This window comes from Aquarana catesbeiana, linkage group LG01, assembly GCF_042186555.1.
Source record: "Aquarana catesbeiana isolate 2022-GZ linkage group LG01, ASM4218655v1, whole genome shotgun sequence".
Classification (NCBI taxonomy): Eukaryota; Metazoa; Chordata; class Amphibia; order Anura; family Ranidae; genus Aquarana; species Aquarana catesbeiana.
This window is the reverse complement of record NC_133324.1, coordinates 351,638,757-351,656,841: the sequence shown is the minus strand read 5'-3', so window position 1 is coordinate 351,656,841 and position 18,085 is coordinate 351,638,757. Positions and strand designations below refer to the sequence as shown.

Sequence of the window (18,085 nt, the reverse complement as noted above, 5' to 3'; positions counted from 1 at the left end):
TCCATCACCTTTACCCTCAGCTTCTTTAGCAAGGCAGTGGTCATCTTGGAGGTGTGCTTGGGGTCCTTATCATGTTGGAATACTGCCCTGTGGCCCAGTCTCTGAAGGGAGGGGATCATGCTCTGCTTCAGTATGTTGGCATTCATGGTTCCCTCAATGAACTGTAGCTCCCTAGTGCCAGCAGCACTCATGCAGCCCCAGACCATGACACTCCCACCACCATGCTTAACTGTAGGCAAGACACACTTGTCTTTGTACTCTTCACCTGGTTGCCGCCACACACGCTTGACACCATCTGAACCAAATAAGTTTATCTTGGTCTCATCAGACCACAGGACATGGTTCCAGTAATCCATGTCCTTAGTCTGCTTGTCTTCAGAAAACTGTTTAAGGGCTTTCTTGTGCATCATCTTAAGAAGAGGCTTCCTTCTGGGATGACAGTCATGCAGACCAATTTGATGCAGCGTGCGGCGTATGGTCTGAGCACTGACAGGCTGACCCCCATCCCTCCAACCCCTCCAACTCCTGCAGCAATGCTGGCAGCACTCATATGTCTATTTCCCAAGACAAACTCTGGATATGATGTTAAGCATGTGCACTCAAACCTGTCCTGTTAAACAGCTCTATGGTCTTGGCCACCGTGCTGCAGCTCAGTTTCATGGTCTTGGCAATCTTCTTATAGCCTAGGCCATCTTTATGTAGAGCAACAATTCTTTTTTTCAGATCCTCAGAGAGTTCTTTGCCATGAGGTGCCATGTTGAACTTCCAGTGACCAGTATGAGAGAGTGAGAGCGATAACACCAAATTTAACACATCTGCTTCCCATTCACACCTAAGACTTTGTAACACTAACGAGTCGCATGACACTGGGGAGGGAAAATGGCTAATTGGGCCCAATTTGGACATTTTCACTTAGGGGTGTACTCACTTTTGTTGCCAGTGGTTTAAACATTAATGGCTGTGTGTTGAGTTATTTTGAGGGGACAGCAAATTTACACTGTTATACAAGCTGTACACTCACTACTTTACATTGCAGCAAAGTGTCATTTCTTCAGTGTTGTCACATGAAAAGATATAATAAAATATTTACAAAAATAGAGGGGGTGCACTCACTTTTGTGAGATACTGTATATTCAAAAATATATATAAACATTCAAGTATATGCAAATTGCCATCATAAAAACTGAGGCAGCAGAATTTGTGAAAATTAATATTTGTGTCATTCTCAAAACATTTGGCCTCGGCTGTATGTGCTGTAGCTTTAAGAGTTACACAGGATTAATAGTTATTTCTTGAAATAGTAGGTCCTCACCCTACCCCCACCACGTCACATCTGTCTGCTATGCAATTGTGGATGCTGCTGAATTGTATTTGAACCCTGTCCCCAGCACCCTGAGCCAGCATGTATTTTTAGTTAATATCTAACATGTCTGCTCTCCCCTATACAGATTATTGCAGCGTATGCAGAACTGCCTGCAAATACCTGCCTATTTCGGACAATGTGAGTATGAATGTCAATGACCCTGCTGAAGGATTTTTTAATTCTAAGTTTAACTGAGATTTTTGGTGTACTGTGGAATTACTGTACGCTGTGGTCAAAGCATTTTGGTGCTTGTACTGGTGTTCCCTTGTCACCTCCTCCTATGCTCGCCTTCAGGACTTCTCCCAAGCCTCTCCCATCCTTTGAAATTCCCTACCCCAATCTGTCCGACTATCTCCTACTCTAGCCACTGAATATGAAGCCTATCCTGCCTTTACCTAACAACTGTACTTTTATTTTCTCCATCAGCCCATCCCCCACAGTTATTACCTTTTGTATCACTTAACCCTCTCTCTTAGATTGTAAGCTCTGATGAGCAGGGCCCTCTGATTCCTCCTGTATTGAATTGTATTGTAACTGTACAGTCTGCCCTCACGTTTTAAAGTGCTGCACAAACTATTGGCGCTATATAAATAATAATAGTAAGACATTTGACTTAAACTTGCAATAGAACTGTAACAAGTAATACTCCGATTTTCTGTATCCACATTTGCTACAAGAAATGCTATTCCTTTTTTCATTGCTTTCTTCAAGTGTCACTCCCATTGGACAGGGTTTGAAAGCCTCATTTATGAAAGAAAGGCAGCCCGTGGATGATTCTTTTTTTTCTTCATTCAACCAGCAGGTTACACTACTCAGCGTTCCCTTCTATTAGGGATGAGCTTTCTGTCCGAGTCGAACATGAGTTCGACTCGAACATCGGCTGTTCAATTGTTCGACGAAGATCGAACATTATGGGGCGTTCACGCCAAATTCGAGCGGCGCGTCACACCCTATAATTCACTGCGTCATAGCAGTGCATTGCTGGCTGATGATTGGCCAAGCATGCACTATGACCCGCATGCTTTGGGCAATCACAGCGCCGTCAGCAAAGAGAGCCATAATTGGCCAAAGGCAGGGTGCCTTTGGCCAATTATGGCTCAGGGGGTTAAGTCCATACCCCACACTATATAAGGCCGCCTGCCCTGTGTAGTGTGCCGCCTGCACGTCGGCCCTGTGTAGTCTGTCCCTTAGGGATGTTGTCAATCCATTGCGGGAGGTGACAGCTGTTATGGTGCAGATACGAATTCCCCGCGGTGGGTTATCATACACCATTGCATCTTATTGTAATAGCCACTATATATATATATATATATATATATATATATATATATATATATATATATATATATACACACACACTGTATCCAGTGTAGCTAGCTCTCACTGCAGACCGTTCCTGGTGTACTGTTTCTAATATACTTCAGGCAGGCAGTTGATTTAGTTGCAGTGTATTTAGTATATATATATATATATATATATATATATATATATATATATATATATATATATATATATATATATATATACATCCTGGCTTTGTATATATATATATATATATATATATACACTGTATCCTGTGTAGCCATTCCTGGTGTACGTATTCAAATACACTTTCAGACAGGCAGGCCAGGCAGTTTTTCGGTGATCTGCAGTGCATAAAATATACAAACTGTCTCCTACATATATATCCACTGCATTCTAGTCTAGCCAAGCCTATATCTGACTGTAGGCCATTGCTGGTGTATGTTTTCAAATACACTTTCAGGCAGGCAGGCTAGTGATTCAGTGATCTGCAGTGCATTAAATATATATATACAGTCTCCACTCTCCAACATATATATATCCACTGCATTCTAGTCTAGCAAAGCCTATATTTGATTGCAAGCCATTGCTAGTGTACGTTTTCAAATATACTTTCAGGCAGGAAGGCAAGTGATTCAGTGATCTGCGGTGCATTAAATATATATACAGTCTCCAACATATATATATCCACTGCATTCCAGTCTAGCCAAGCCTATATCTGACTGCAGGTCATTGCTGGTGTACGTTTTCAAATACACTTTCAGGTAGGCAGGCAAGTGATTCAGTGATCTGCAGTGCATTAAACATATATACAGTCTCCAACATATATACAGTATATATATCCACCGCATTCCAGTCTAGCCAAGCCTATATCTGACTGCAGGCCATTGCTGGTGTACATTTTCAAATACACTTTCAGGGAGGCAAGCAAGTGATTCAGTGATCTGCAGTGCATTAAATATATATAGAGTCTCCACTCTCCAACATATACAGTGGGGACGGAAAGTATTCAGACCCCCTTAAATTTTTCACTCTTTGTTATATTGCAGCCATTTGCTAAAATCATTTCAATTCATTTTTTTCCCTCATTAATGTACACACAGCACCCCATATTGACAGAAAAACACAGAATTGTTGACATTTTTGCAGATTTATTAAAAAAGAAAAACTGAAATATCACATGGTCCTAAGTATTCAGACTCTTTGCTCAGTATTTAGTAGAAGCACCCTTTTTACCTAATACAGCCATGAGTCTTTTTGGGAGAGATGCAACAAGTTTTTCACACCTGGATTTGGGGATCCTCTGCCATTCCTCCTTGCAGATCCTCTCCAGTTCTGTCAGGTTGGATGGTAAACGTTGGTGGACAGGCATTTTTAGATCTCTTCAGAGATGCTCAATTGGGTTTAAGTCAGGGCTCTGGCTGGGCCATTCAAGAACAGTCACAGAGTTGTTGTGAAGCCACTCCTTCGTTATTTTAGCTGTGTGCTTAAGGTCATTGTCTTGTTGGAAGGTAAACCTTCGGCCTAGTCTGAGGTCCTGAGCACTCTGGAGAAGGTTTTCGTCCAGGATATCCCTGTACTTGGCCGCATTCATCTTTCCCTCAATTGCAACCAGTCGTCCTGTCCCTGCAGCTGAAAAACACCCCCACAGCATGATGCTGCCACCACCATGCTTCACTGTTGTATTGGACAGATGATGAGCAGTGCCTGGTTTTCTCCACACATACCACTTAGAATTAAGGCCAAAAAGTTCTATCTTGGTCTCATCAGACCAAAGAATCTTATTTCTCACCATCTTGGAGTCCTTCAGGTGTTTTTTTAGCAAACTCCATGCAGGCTTTCATGTGTCTTGCACTGAGGAGAGGCTTCCGTCGGGCCACTCTGCCATAAAGCCCCGACTGGTGGAGGGTGCAGTGATGGTTGACTTTCTACAACTTTCTCCCATCTCCCGAATGCATCTCTGGAGCTCAGCCACAGTGATCTTTGGGTTCTTCTTTACCTCTCTCACCAAGGCTTTTCTCCCCCTATAGCTCAGTTTGGCCGGACGGCCAGCTCTAGGAAGGGTTCTGGTCATCCCAAACGTCTTCCATTTAAGGATTATGGAGGCCACTGTGCTCTTAGGAACCTTAAGTGCAGCAGAAATTTTTTTGTAACCTTGGCCAGATCTGTGCCTTGCCACAATTCTGTCTCTGAGCTCTTCAGGCAGTTCCTTTGACCTCATGATTCTCATTTGCTCTGACATGCACTGTGAGCTGTAAGGTCTTATATAGACACATGTGTGGATTTCCTAGTCAAGTCCAATCAGTATAATCAAACACAGCTGGACTCAAATGAAAGTATAGAACCATCTCAAGGATGATCAGAAGAAATGGGCAGCACCTAAGTTAAATATATGAGTGTCACAGCAAAGGGTCTGAATACTTAGGACCATGTGATATTTCCGTTTTTCTTTTTTAATAAATCTGCAAAAATGTCAACAATTCTGTGTATTTTCTGTCAATATGGGGTGCTGTGTGTACATTAATGGGGAAAAAAATGAACTTAAATGATTTTAGCAAATGTCTGCAATATAACAAAGAGTGAAAAATGTAAGGGGGTCTGAATACTTTCCGTCCCCACTGTATATATCCACTGCATTCCAGTCTAGCCAAGCTTATATTTGATTGCAAGCCATTGCAAGCTTATATTTGATTGCAAGCCATTGCAAAATACACTTTCAGGCAGGCAGGCAAGTGATTCAGTGATCTGCAGTGCATTAAATATGTATACAGTCTCCAACATATATATATCCACTGCATTCCAGTCTAGCTAAGCCTATATCTGACTGCAGGCCATTGCTGGTGTACGTTTTCAAATACACTTTCAAGTAAGCAGGCAAGTGATTCAGTGATCTGCAGTGCATTAAATATATATACAGTCTCCAACATTTATATATCCACTGCATTCCAGTCTAGCCAAGCCTATACCTGACTATAGGCCATTCCTGGTGTACGTATTCAAAGACACTTTCAGGCAGGCAGGGCAGGCAGGTGATTCAGTGATCTGCAGTGCATAAATATATATACAGTCTCCTACATATATATCCACTGCATTCTAGTCTAGCCAAGCCTATACCTGACTACAGGCCATTCCTGGTGTACATATTCAAAGACACTTTCAGGCAGGCAGGCCAGGCAGGTGATTCAGTGATCGGCAGTGCATAAAGATATATATATATATATACAGTCTCCTACATATATATCCACTGCATTCTAGTCTAGCCAAGCCTATACCTGACTACAGACCATTCCTGGTGTACGTTTTCAACGACACTTTTAGGCAGGCAGGCAGGTGATTCAGTGATCTGCAGTGCATAAAGATATATACAGTCTCCTACATATATATCCACCGCATTCTAGTCTAGCCAAGCCTATACCTGACTGCAGGCCATTCCTGGTGTCATTTTTCTAGTAAACTTCAGGCGGTGTTTTGCTAATCCAATTTTACAGCATGTCTGGAAGGCCACCAAGGAAAGGCAGACACTGACAGGCCACTAAAAGAGGGCAAGCAGGCTCTGTGTCTACAGCCAACAGTGCTGGTCATGGACACGGTGCATCCTCAGCACGTGGCCGTGGGGCACGCTTGTCCTTTTTTCCACAGCCGGCCGTGTTGAGCCATAACATGCAGAAGAGTTGGTAGAGTGGATCACAAAGCCGTCCTCATCCTCCTCATCCTCTGTCACCCAGGCTAAGACAAGTTTGACTGCCAATGCAGCTGCCAAAGCGGCCTATTCCATCAGCTCAATAGCATCAGTCACTCCTTCCCTAACCCCACCATCATGTCCTGAGGAGTCCCCCGAACTGTTCGACCACAGTGTCAGGTACATGCTGCAGGAGTATGCGCAGTGTTTTGAAGGCTCCGATGATGGTACCCAGGTTGAGGATGAAGACAGCAATGTGAGCCCAGAGAGAGGGGCTGCCCAAGAAGTACAAGAAACTGGCAGTCATGTTCCCCCAGCTGCAGCATACTGCCAGGTTTGCTTCAGTGGCGAGGAGGGAGGGGATGATGAGGTCACTAACTCTACGTGGATGCCTAATAGAAGAGAGGAGGAGGAGGCACATCTCCAACGAGGCAGGATGCCCTCCAGGGGCCAGCTTAAGGACAACCAACCGACTGCATCACACCGCAGAGCTTCGCATGTGCAGGGCGCTGCTGACTCCATGCGTTTTTTTTAAGGTTCTTTGGTGTGGGCCTTTTTTGAGACTTGTGCAGCAGATTGCACCATTGCTGTTTGCAACATATGTCTGAAGCGTAAAACAGCAGCCGCTTGGGGACCACATGCTTGACCAGACATATGTCGAGCTCCCATGCAGTCCTTTGGCAACAGTACTTAAAAGACCCACACCAAAGAACAAGGCGGACCTCTCCTTACTCCTCATCAGCTGGGATCTCCAGCCCCACTATACCTTCAGTCCTCTCAGAGACCTGCACTGAGAGGAATGAAGATGTAGAATTAGGTGTCCTAAGCACTTGCGGGCAATCTGCTAGCGGTACACCTAAATCTGATTGTAGCAGGCAAATTTCCCTACTCCAGTTGCTAAACCATCAAAAGAAATTCGGTCCCAGCCATCCACATGCTCAGCGGCTGGATTGCTAGCACTCCAACTGCTGCCTTTTCAGCTGGTAGACTCTTCCCCCTTTCGAGAATTTGTGGAATGTGCGGTACCTCAGTGGCAGGTTTCCAAGCGCCATTTTTTTTCTCAGAAGGCCATTCCGGCTCTCTACTGGCAGGCAATGTCTTGGCCTCATTTGACAGGGCGGTCAGTGGTAAGGTGCATATTACCGCTGACTTATGGTCCAGCAGGCATGGACAGGGACGTTACCTTTCTTTCACGGTAATCCTGCTGGCAGCTGGGAAGGATGCAGGACAGGGTGCAGTAATGTTGGAACTTGTTCTGCCACCACCCCTCCAAAATGCTGGTAGTGGTGATTCTGCCACACCTCTCTCCTCCACCCCCTCCTCTTCTTCTTCCTCTATGGCTTCTTCCTGTGTAGATTTGTCCTCAGAACCAGCGGTGCTCCGTAGGTGTTCTAGGGGCTATGCAAGCACTCAGGCAAAAAGATGCCATGTGGTGCTTGAGTTGGTCTGCTTAGGACAGGAGTCACACTGGGACAGAGATTTTGGCAGCTCTGCAGGGGCAGGTTTAGAGGTGTTTGACGCCATGCCAGCTTCAGGCAGAAATGGTGGTTTGCATCAATGGCACCAACCTCCTCTCAGCCCTCTGACAGGGACACTTGGCCCATGTTCCCTGTTTGGCTCACGTCCTTAATTTGGTGGTGCAGCGGTTCTTGTGCAGGTACCCGGGCTTACAGGATATCCTTAGGCAGGCCAAGAAAGTCTGTGGGCATTTCCGCCGGTCATATAATACAAGTGCTCGGCTGGCTGACCTTCAAAAGGAATGCAACCTGCCCAAGAATCGCCTCATCTGTGACATTCCCACCAGGTGGAACTCAACGTTGGCAATGCTGCAGCGGCTGCACACGCAGCAGAGGGCCATCAATGAGTACCTGTGCGAGTATGGCACCAGGACAGGGTCAGGGGAGCTTGGTTTTTTTTCGCCACGCCAGTGGCTAATGATCAAGGATGCATGCACTGTCCTGTCACCATTTGAGGAGGCCACGAGGATGGTGAGCAGTGACAGTGCATGCATCAGTGATACTGTCCCTCTTGTCTTCCTGTTGGAGTACACGCTGCATGGAATAATGGACAGGGCACTTGAGGCAGAACAGAGGGAGGAAGAGGAGGACTTCCTTACCTCTCAAGGCCCCCTTTATCCAGACAGTATTCCTGCAGGCCGGCCTATCACACAGGAAGAGGAGGAGGAGGAGGGTTGTGTCAGCATGAAGGTGGAGCCTGGCACTCAGCATCAGCAGCAGTCTTTAAGGGATCAATTTCAGTCCCCAGAAACCCATGGACTTGTACGTGGCTGGGAGGAGGTGGCTGCGGATCATGTCGTCCTTAGTGACCCAGAGGACTCCGTACCGAATGCCTCAGCAAACTTACGGTGCATGGCCTCCCTGATCCTGCAAGGCCTGCAAAAGGACCCTCGGATTCGTGGTAATAAGGAGAGGAATCAGTACTGGCTGGCAACCCTTCTTGATCCACGTTACAAGGGTAAGGTTTCGGAACTTATCCAGCCTTCGCAGAGGGAGCAGAGTATGAAACATCTTTGGGAGGTCTTGCAAAAAGGTTTGTGCAATGTGTTTCCAGAGCCTGGGAGGTTGCAATTTCCTGGTCCTCCTGGACAACTTGTTGCTGAGGCTTCGGTCAGTCACAGAAGGAGCGGTGGAGAAGGTGGCCATCTGACCGATGTGTTCAGACAATTTTTTAGTCCGCAGCCCCAAGGTCTGATCGGTTCCAGCAACCCCAAGGTCTGATCGGTTCCAGCAACCATCGCCAGCGTCTGATTTACAGGGTGCAGGAATACCTTGGGGCAAGATCAAACTTGGAGACCTTTCCAACCAAAATTCCACTGGGTTACTGGGTCTTGAGGATGGATCACTGGCCAGAGCTTGCACAGTATGCAATTGAGCTACTGGCCTGTCCTGCATCCAGCGTTCTATTTGAATGCACATTCAGTGCTGCTGGAGGCTTTGTAACTAATCACAGAGTGCGCCTGTACACAGACTCGGTCGATCGGCTCAACTTCATAAAAATGAATCAGTCTTGGATCACCAGCTACCAAGCACCTGAGGCTGATGTAACCGATTCATTTTTTTATGAATCTGAGATCCCTCGAAGACTGCCTATGCTGATGCTGAGTGACTATCCTATTCCTCCTCAATGTTCATGTTGATAGCTTCTAAGAACATTTTTGGTTCTGGGCACCACCACCAGTGCCTAAAGCCAAATTTTTCTGCCCCTGTTTAACAGGGGCATGTAATTACAATTGTTGCTGTAATATTTTGCAGCAGGGCTTGTTTCTGCGCTCAACTAGAGTATCTGTGAGGGGTTGCAGTGTTGTGGCACCAGCACCAGTGCCTAAAGCCCAATTTTTCTGCCCCTGTTTAACAGGGGCATGTAATTACAATTTTTGCTGTAATATTTCGTTCCTGCGCTCAACTAGAGTATCTGTGAGGGGTTGCAGTGTTGTGGCACCAGTGCCTAAGGCCCTATTTTTCTACCCCTGTTTAACAGGGGTGTGCAATTACAATTTTTGCTGTAATATTTTGCAGCAGGACTTGTTCCTACTCTCAACTAGAGTATCTGTGAGGGGTTGCAGTGTTGTGGCACCAGCACCAGTGCCTAAGGCCCAATTTTTCTGCCCCTGTTTAACAGGGGCACGTAATTACAATTTTTGCTGTAATATTTTGCAGCAGGGCTCGTTCCTGCGCTCAACTAGAGTCTCTGTTAGGGGTTGCAGTGTCGTGGCACCACCACCGCCGCCTAAGGCCCAATTTTTCTACCCCTGTTTAACAGGAGCACGTAATTACAATTTTTGATCTAATATTTCACAGCAGGGCTCGTTCCTGCGCTCAACAACAGAATCTGTGAGGGCTTACAGTGTTGTGGCACCACCACCACTGCCTAAGACCCAATTTTTCTGCCCCTGTTTAACAGGGGCGTGTAATTACAATTTTTGATCTAATATTTCACAGCAGGGCCCGTTCCTGCACCCACCAAGAGTAACTGTGAGGACTTACAGTGTTGTGGCACCACCACCACCCCCACCCCCACCAAAGGCCCAATTTTTCTGCCCCTATTCAACAGGGGCATGTAATTACAATTCTTGATATAATATTTCACAGCAGGGCCTGTTCCAGCTCCCACCAAGAGTAACTGTGAGGGCTTACAGTGTTCTGGTACCACCAACACCAAAGGCCCAAATTTCTGCAGAGTATATAGGGCAGGCCGTATAGTATATACAGGCGGTCCCCTACTTTCAAACATCTGACTTACAAACGACTCCTACTTAGAAACGGAGGGAGACAACAGGAAGTGAGAGGAAATATACCCCTAGGAAGGGAAATTCTCTCCTGTAAGAGTTAATATGGGAAAAAGGTGTCTCCCCACTGATGCTTTATTATCACCAATCCTTGTTTCCCTAAAAACCCCAAAATCCAATTGTCATTGGGACAGAAAGTGAGGTGAAATCTTCTAAACAGGGGTACAGACAGCAAAACAAAAGTTACAGGGGTGATGATAACCCTTTCCCATGTTATCCAAAAAGCTTAAAAATAGATTTTTTGGCTGGAGCTACACTTAAAAAATGTACCTGTTCCAAATTACAAACAGATTCAACTTAAGAACAAACCTACAGTCTCTGTCTTGTTTGGACCACCTGTATACTGCTGTTCAGAGTATATAGGGCCTTGGGGCCCCACGCCTTTTCTTTTTTTAATTTGGGTGCGAGGTTCCCCTTAATATCCATACAAGACCCAAAGGGCCTGGTAATGGGCTGGGGGGTTACCCATGCCGTTTTTCCCAATAATTTTCATCCATATTGCCAGGATCGGACATTACATTACAGCCGCAAGCAGTTTTAAATTACTTTTATTCCTTTAGAAATGTAATTTTGTGCAGGGACTGTTCTAAGCATGGGAAACAGGCATACTATAGTCACCCCCCAGGTACGATATTTAAAGGAATATTTTACTTTTATTTTTTCACTTTAAGCATCATTAAAATCCCGAAAAAACGTCAGTTTTTAAAACTTTCTTTTGCATTGATACATGTCCCCTGGGGCAGGACCCGGGACCCCAAACCCTTTTTAGGACAATAACTTGCATATTAGCCTTTAAAATTCGCACTTTTGATTTCTCATGTTCGAGTCCCATAGACTCGAATGCTTGTGCGAACTTTCGGTCCCTTCGCATGTTCTGGATGTGAACCGAACCGGGGGTGTTCGGCTCATCCCTACCGGCTATAGTGCAATCAAGCAGAAATTTTCCAACAGGGCGGGTGGACAGAAGTCACATAGTTACATAGTTACACAGATATTTTTCCAGAGCTGGTTTGAAAAGGAAAGAGAGAGTATACTTGTTACTATTAGTGAAGCATTTGTTCTTAGCGTATTGAGAGTGACTGGAAAAAATGTTTTGGGCTGTGTTCACACAAACATCAAAGGAGCAGTAAAAGCAGATGGCTGATCTGTGCTTTTATCGCCCCGAGTGTTTACCTCCAAAAATAACATGCTTCATTTCATTGTCCGGTGAATTAAACTTGGCATGCGATGCCAAAAACATACTCATTGAAGTTAATCGAACCACGTTGCAACTGCGTGCCAACTGTTCCAAATGAGGCTGTGGTGCAGTACTGGAATGCAAAATTCCACTTGGGTTCAGAAAAAAGACTTGCATTGAGGAGGCGGCAGCAGGGCCTCCTGAATGCTGGCAAATGGCCGAACCTCCCTGGAATGAGATCCACTATGGATCGCTGTTCAGAAGGGCGGCAAATTCTTCTGCAAATGTAAACGAGCCCTTAAAATGTAAAAGCATTTTTTTTAGGCTTGAATAGAGAGGGGAAGGGTAAGATCTGCTGTCATTTCTGTCTGTGTACCCACTGGACTGATTCATGGTTCTCTTTCTCCTGGTGACCATCGTTACTGAGACAGAAAGGGTTTGGAAATCCAAAATTTTGAGTTGAGGGAATTTCCTCCAATAAAACCATGTGTTTCTGTGACAACTCTCTAAAACTGGACTCACTTTAGAGAGATTTCTTCTAATTTCCTTCTGTGTCTCCAGGACAGAGAAACAAGGATATCTCTCCAGCAGAACAAAAAGAGCAAACATACAGCTTGAAGCAGAGTTCCACCCACTTTTAGAACTTTGTCCTAAAGGAAAGACGACTCCTCCACCACTCATTTTTGGCTAACTATTTATTTTTTCTAACTCACCTTTTCTGAAGTACTAAGTGTTCTTCCGTTCCAGCCGGGCCGCGGCGCAGGACGTCATTGTCCTCTTGTGCGAGCCCCCCCCACTGTCTTTTGGGACCTGTGTGTATATATATATATATATATATAGATATAGATATAGATCTATATCTATATATATATCTATATATCTATATAGATATATATATAGATATATAGATATATATATACATATATAGATATAGATCTATAGATATAGATATATATCTATAGATATATATCTATAGATATACCTATATCTAGATATAGATATATATATATCTATATATAATCTACTTTGAAGTATAAAAATTAACAAGTGTATATGCTGACATCTCACCAAAGCCTCCCCAAAAATATTTTAAAAATTGTAAAAAAATTCTAAAAAATTAAAAAGTGTAAAAAAATAAAATAAAAAACTACTGACACCACTCACAAAACAATATTTTTTACTTTTTGCTATAATAAATATCCCAAAAAAACTAAAAAAATAAACAAATTTCTTCATCGGTTTAGGCCAATATGTATTCTTCTACATATTTTTGGTAAAAAAAATCGCAATAAGCGTATATTGATTGGTTTACACAAAAGTTATAGCGTCTACAAAATAGGGGATATATTTATGGCATTTTCAAGCTTCAAAAAAAGCACCACTAAAGCATCATCGAATCACCACCGAAGCATCAAAAACACATCAAAACAGCATGTTGAAGCAGTAGGTGGTTTAATGTGTGTCAAAGTCGAAGCAAGTGTAAATGATCCCTAATTTCCACAGAGCAATCTAGATACTGAAACATTAAATCTGATTTGTTGGTATTGAAAACAGCCTTCTGTTTTGTTTACATTATCATAAACAGTGAGTTTGCTCAGACTGGGATTTCCCTAGATCAGGCAATCTGCAACAGTCTGATATTCATACTAGATTACTGATTCATGAGAATCCATGCTCTGGAAACATAGAATACAGAGGTGAAATGGACCTCTGCAAAATTACTAACACCTGTGGGTCAACAAATAATCTGCCTAGTCATTCAGGAACAAAGTTTCCTTTCTGTTCGTACTCTGTTGTATAAGGCACACTTAATTTTAGGCACTAGGATATAATACATTAAAGGCAATGATTAACCATTAAGCTTTCCAAGCTCATTTAAAACACTCTGAACACTGGCCTCTTATTACTAACCCCCACACGTACAAATTCTCATCTGGTTAATAGCCATTCTTATGAATATCAGTTGAGCCCATAACCTACTGCTTTTCAGTGGCAGGTAAATACATACCATTGCAAATCGTTTATAATGTGCCACACGCACTGAATTTTCAGTCAATGGACAAAATGTTGAGAGAGGCACAGTCTTCTTATTAGAAACAAAACATTATTTTTCTTTTTTGGGTAAAAAACTTAAAACGAAACTTTAGCCTTAAATTAAAAATGGGCGAACAGGCTGGAATTTTAATGTAGAAAATACATTCTTTGTCTCTTCTGCATTAAAGTTACTTAGGTAAGGGTGTATATGGAGCTCTAGGTACACAGCTGCGGATGCATGACTAAGGTGGGTGAGAAAGGGCAGAAAGGGGAAAGAAGGTACAAAAGTTCAACCAAGGCATCTGAAGCTCCGCTGATGTGCTGACAGCTTGTCCAGCAGAATTTCTCCAGCCTCGGAGCTTTGGATGCCACCAGAGCGGCCGAGACTGATTATCGCCCCTGCCCAGCTGTGCGGAAGAGATTCTTGCTACCACACTACTATATGCTTATATCTGCTCAATGTGAATTGAACATTTTACATTAAACTTCACGATTTTAACTTGATGCTACACTCAGAGTGGCTCCGCTCTCTTTTCCTCTCTCATTAAAGTTACTTACCTGCCTGTTCGCCCTTGTAAAGTGAGCCGCCCACGAGCAGCTCACCATAGAGATCTGGCAATGCCGAATCTAAATGATGTCCACGCTCGGCCAATGAAAGCGAGTATAGTTCTGCTTTAAGGGATCAAATCACCTTTACTAAAAAAAACTGCCTATGCAGATAAAGTGCATCTGTAGATAAAAATAAGCTGTGCAGCTTTGACCAAAGATAAATAATGTCCTTGCTTTAGGTGTAGCATAGTTGCCAACAGTCCCGATTTTCCCGGGACAATCCCGATTTTGGGACCCTCGTCCCGATTGGAGAGTGTCCCGAATCGGGATTTTCCATAAGGAAAATCGGGAATGTTGTTTTTTTTTTTTTTTTTGGAGCAGCGTGCTCCAGCAAAATGGCGGCCGGCGCCGCCGCTCTATCTACCTCTAGTGTTGAGTGGAGAGGGGAAGGGGGCTCAATCCGTGCAGCCAATGAAGCGGCTTCTTTGGCTGCACGGCCCCTCCCCTCTCCACTGAAGCGAGCAGAAGACACGGCGCCGGCGCCGTGTCTTCCTGAAAGTTCCCCAGCCCCGTACTGCGCAAGCGCTGCGCCTGCGCAGTACAGGGGGTCCGCCATTGCCGAGGGGAACTTTCTCGGCAGAACACCGGCCGCTCCTCCACTGAGCGGGGGCCGGGCTGCATTGAGGGGGGGAGGCTGCACTAACTGAGGGGGGGGCTGCACTGAGGGGGGCTGCAATAACTGAGGGGGGGGCTGCACTGAGGGGGGGGAGGCTGCACTAACTGAGGGGGGCTGCACTGAGGGGGGGGCTGCACTAACTGAGGGGGGGCTGCACTGAGGGGGGCTGCACTGAGGGGGGCTGCACTAACTGAGGGGGGGCTGCACTAACTGAGGGGGGGCTGCACTGAGGGGGGGAGGCTGCACTAACTGGGGGGGGCTGCACTGAGGGGGGGAGGCTGCACTAACTGAGGGGGGCTGCACTGAGGGTGGGCTGCACTAACTGAAGGGGGGCTGCACTGAGGGGGGGCTGCATTAACTGAGGGGGGGCTGCATTAACTGAGGGGGGCTGCACTAACTGAGGGGGGCTGCACTAACTGAGGGGGGCTGCACTGAGGGGGGGGCTGCACAAACTGAGGGGGGGCTGCACTGGCGGGGGCACCTGATGCAAGGACAGACTCTGGCGGGGGCACCTGATGCAAGGACAGACTCTGGCGGGGGCACCTGATGCAAGGACAGACTCTGGCGGGGGCACCTGATGCAAGGACAGACTCTGGCGGGGGCACCTGATGCAAGGACAGACTCTGCCCGGGGGCACCTGATGCAAGGACAGACTCTGCCCGGGGGCACCTGATGCAAGGACAGACTCTGCCGGGGGCACCTGATGCAAGGACAGACTCTGATGGTGGCAGGCGACGTGGCTAGTGACACGCTCAGGGATCCCACTGATTCGGCATTATGGTGAGTTGAATGATTTAATTTTATATTACAATGTAATAATAGAAATAATGCGCTTCAATCATCCTGACACCATAACAACCATGGTGCCAGGATGATTGAAGCGTTAACACCAGGTGTTTGGAGTATCTTTATCTGCTGATTGTTAAACTTTCTAGAATACACATATTTCTATTGTTGTGTAGGACCTGGGGCTGCTGTCCCGTCATTCCTCTCTCCCCCTCTCCCTCTCCCCCTTTCCCTCTCCCTCTCCATCCCTCATTCATCTCAGACTCTAACCACACCCTCTTGAGCCACGCCAATTTAAGCCACGTCCACTTTCATGCAAGCCACACCCACTTTTCATGCAAACCACGCCCACTTTCAATGTAAGCCACGCCCACTTCCCCACGTAAGCCACACCCATTTTTGTTTTTACTAGACCACACCTACAAACGAATGCCCCGCCTCCTAATTATTGATCGGCTCCGCCTACAGCCAAAAAAGTGTCCCACATATTTTTTTTTCAATGTTGGCAACTATGGTGTAGGCCATTACCTCTTGAACCTTACCTTTACCTACTACTTCCTGACTGGAATACTTCTAGTATGTTGCTAAGGACCATTGATATAAGAAGCCTAGTGTTACTGCTCACCTTCACCATCACAGGAGTAAGCTGTCAAATGCTGAGCTCAGAACTGTTGCATCAGGGGAGAGAAAGAGAGAGTATGTGAGGGGGTTTAAATCAGAAAAAAAGCTCACCCCTTTGATGGTGAAGGTGAGCAGTAGCACTATGCTTCTCCTAGCAACCTCCTATTCCGGTTATTATAGTAATAATGTGGAATTCTTAAAATATATCCAACCAAATATGCAAGTTACTTTGCATATTATGGGGGGGAATTTACCAAAACTGGAGCATACAGGATCTGGAGTAGCTGTGCATAATAACCAATCAGCTTCTAGCTTCAGCCTATTCAGTTAAAGCTGAACTTTGGTGCAGTATTGGTGCTTTCATAAATTAATGCAATGTGTTGCTTCTTTCTTTCACTACTGTGTCATCTCTGAGAAATCCAGTGGGCAATATTTGTATTAGGGCTTCATTCCCTGTGACATCCGTGTTGTAAGATGGTTGGCTGCTATGTTGCATATCCCCTTGGCCACTGTGCTTTTTTCTGCCTCACTGTAGTCCTTTACATTGAGCGGTGACATAATTATATCCCAGGGCTGCAAAGTGGGCAGACTCGGGAATCTGAGACTCCTGGTCTGAGCTGCCTACTGTGAATATCAGGGTAGCATGTGGCTATGTGGGTGCGCACGAGATACAACCCTCTGCGCCAACTCTGCCCTCCACTCATCCTCAGGTTCGCTACTCACACTGCCTCTCACCTTCTGCATTTCCCTTTTGCATCATGGGAAATCTAGTCCTCCTTCCCTGCATGGTTGTGAGTGCTGCAAGATAGGGAGTCCTCTTCCCATCACCAGAAATGAGCACTCTTTTCCAAAGGCTATGTTTATGTCACTGGGGCTGAAAATCATGCATTACAAGAAAAGTAAAGCACTGTCATTTAAATTGTGTCAGCGCTTTACCAGAACTCGTAAAGGAGAAGTCCAGCCTGGGCTCGTTTGACTGGGCTTCTCAGAGCGGTCTGAAGTCAGCTCTCTGCTGACGTCACTTAGATCAATCCAGGTGCTGCGTCACCCCGACTCTGGGAGTCTGGATCCGCCAGGTGCCTGGACTGACAGCCATCTCAGCCTCTCAGAGAGCCACTGAGACAGGCGCCCCCTTCCCCTCCACAGCTCAGCGCTCCAGTGAGCGTGGAGGAGCAGAGCAGGAGAGCTTCTGATTGACAGCCAGCAGCTCTCTGCTCGGGGAGCTGAGAGAACTGAGCCATTGGCGATGTTCGATTGCTCAGTTCTAAGTGCAGAGACATCGGTGGACTGATGCTGCATCCACCTAGGTAAGTATAATGGGGTAAAAAAAAAATCCAAACTCATACTTCTCTTTTAAAAAGCATTATCTGCAATTACAAAGGTAGCTAGTTCTGCTTTAAACTTTTGAATGCAGCTATCTGCAGACTCTTAGGCTGCATTCACATCTGAGCGTTTTGAGCTCATAAAACGCTCGTAAAACGCCTGAAAAATGCCCAACAAGCAAAATCCCATTCATTTCAATGGCACCTGTTCACATCTGAGCGTTTTGTCACCTGAAGCAAAACGCCTGAAAAACGCCCTAAGCTCAAAAA

At 45.4% G+C, this 18,085-nt stretch overlaps 1 protein-coding gene across 1 annotated transcript in view; it reads left to right on the top strand.

The window, feature by feature from the left end:
• The first annotated feature begins 1,362 nt into the window (after window positions 1-1,362).
• Window positions 1,363-18,085, top strand: part of RNF212B (ring finger protein 212B) — a 136,662-nt gene continuing 119,939 nt past the window's right edge. Inside the window, exon 1 of the mRNA XM_073610941.1 lies at window positions 1,363-1,501. Within this exon, the coding sequence (XP_073467042.1) occupies window positions 1,427-1,501 (75 nt within the window). The 5' untranslated portion in view covers window positions 1,363-1,426. The remainder of the gene's footprint in view (window positions 1,502-18,085) is intronic.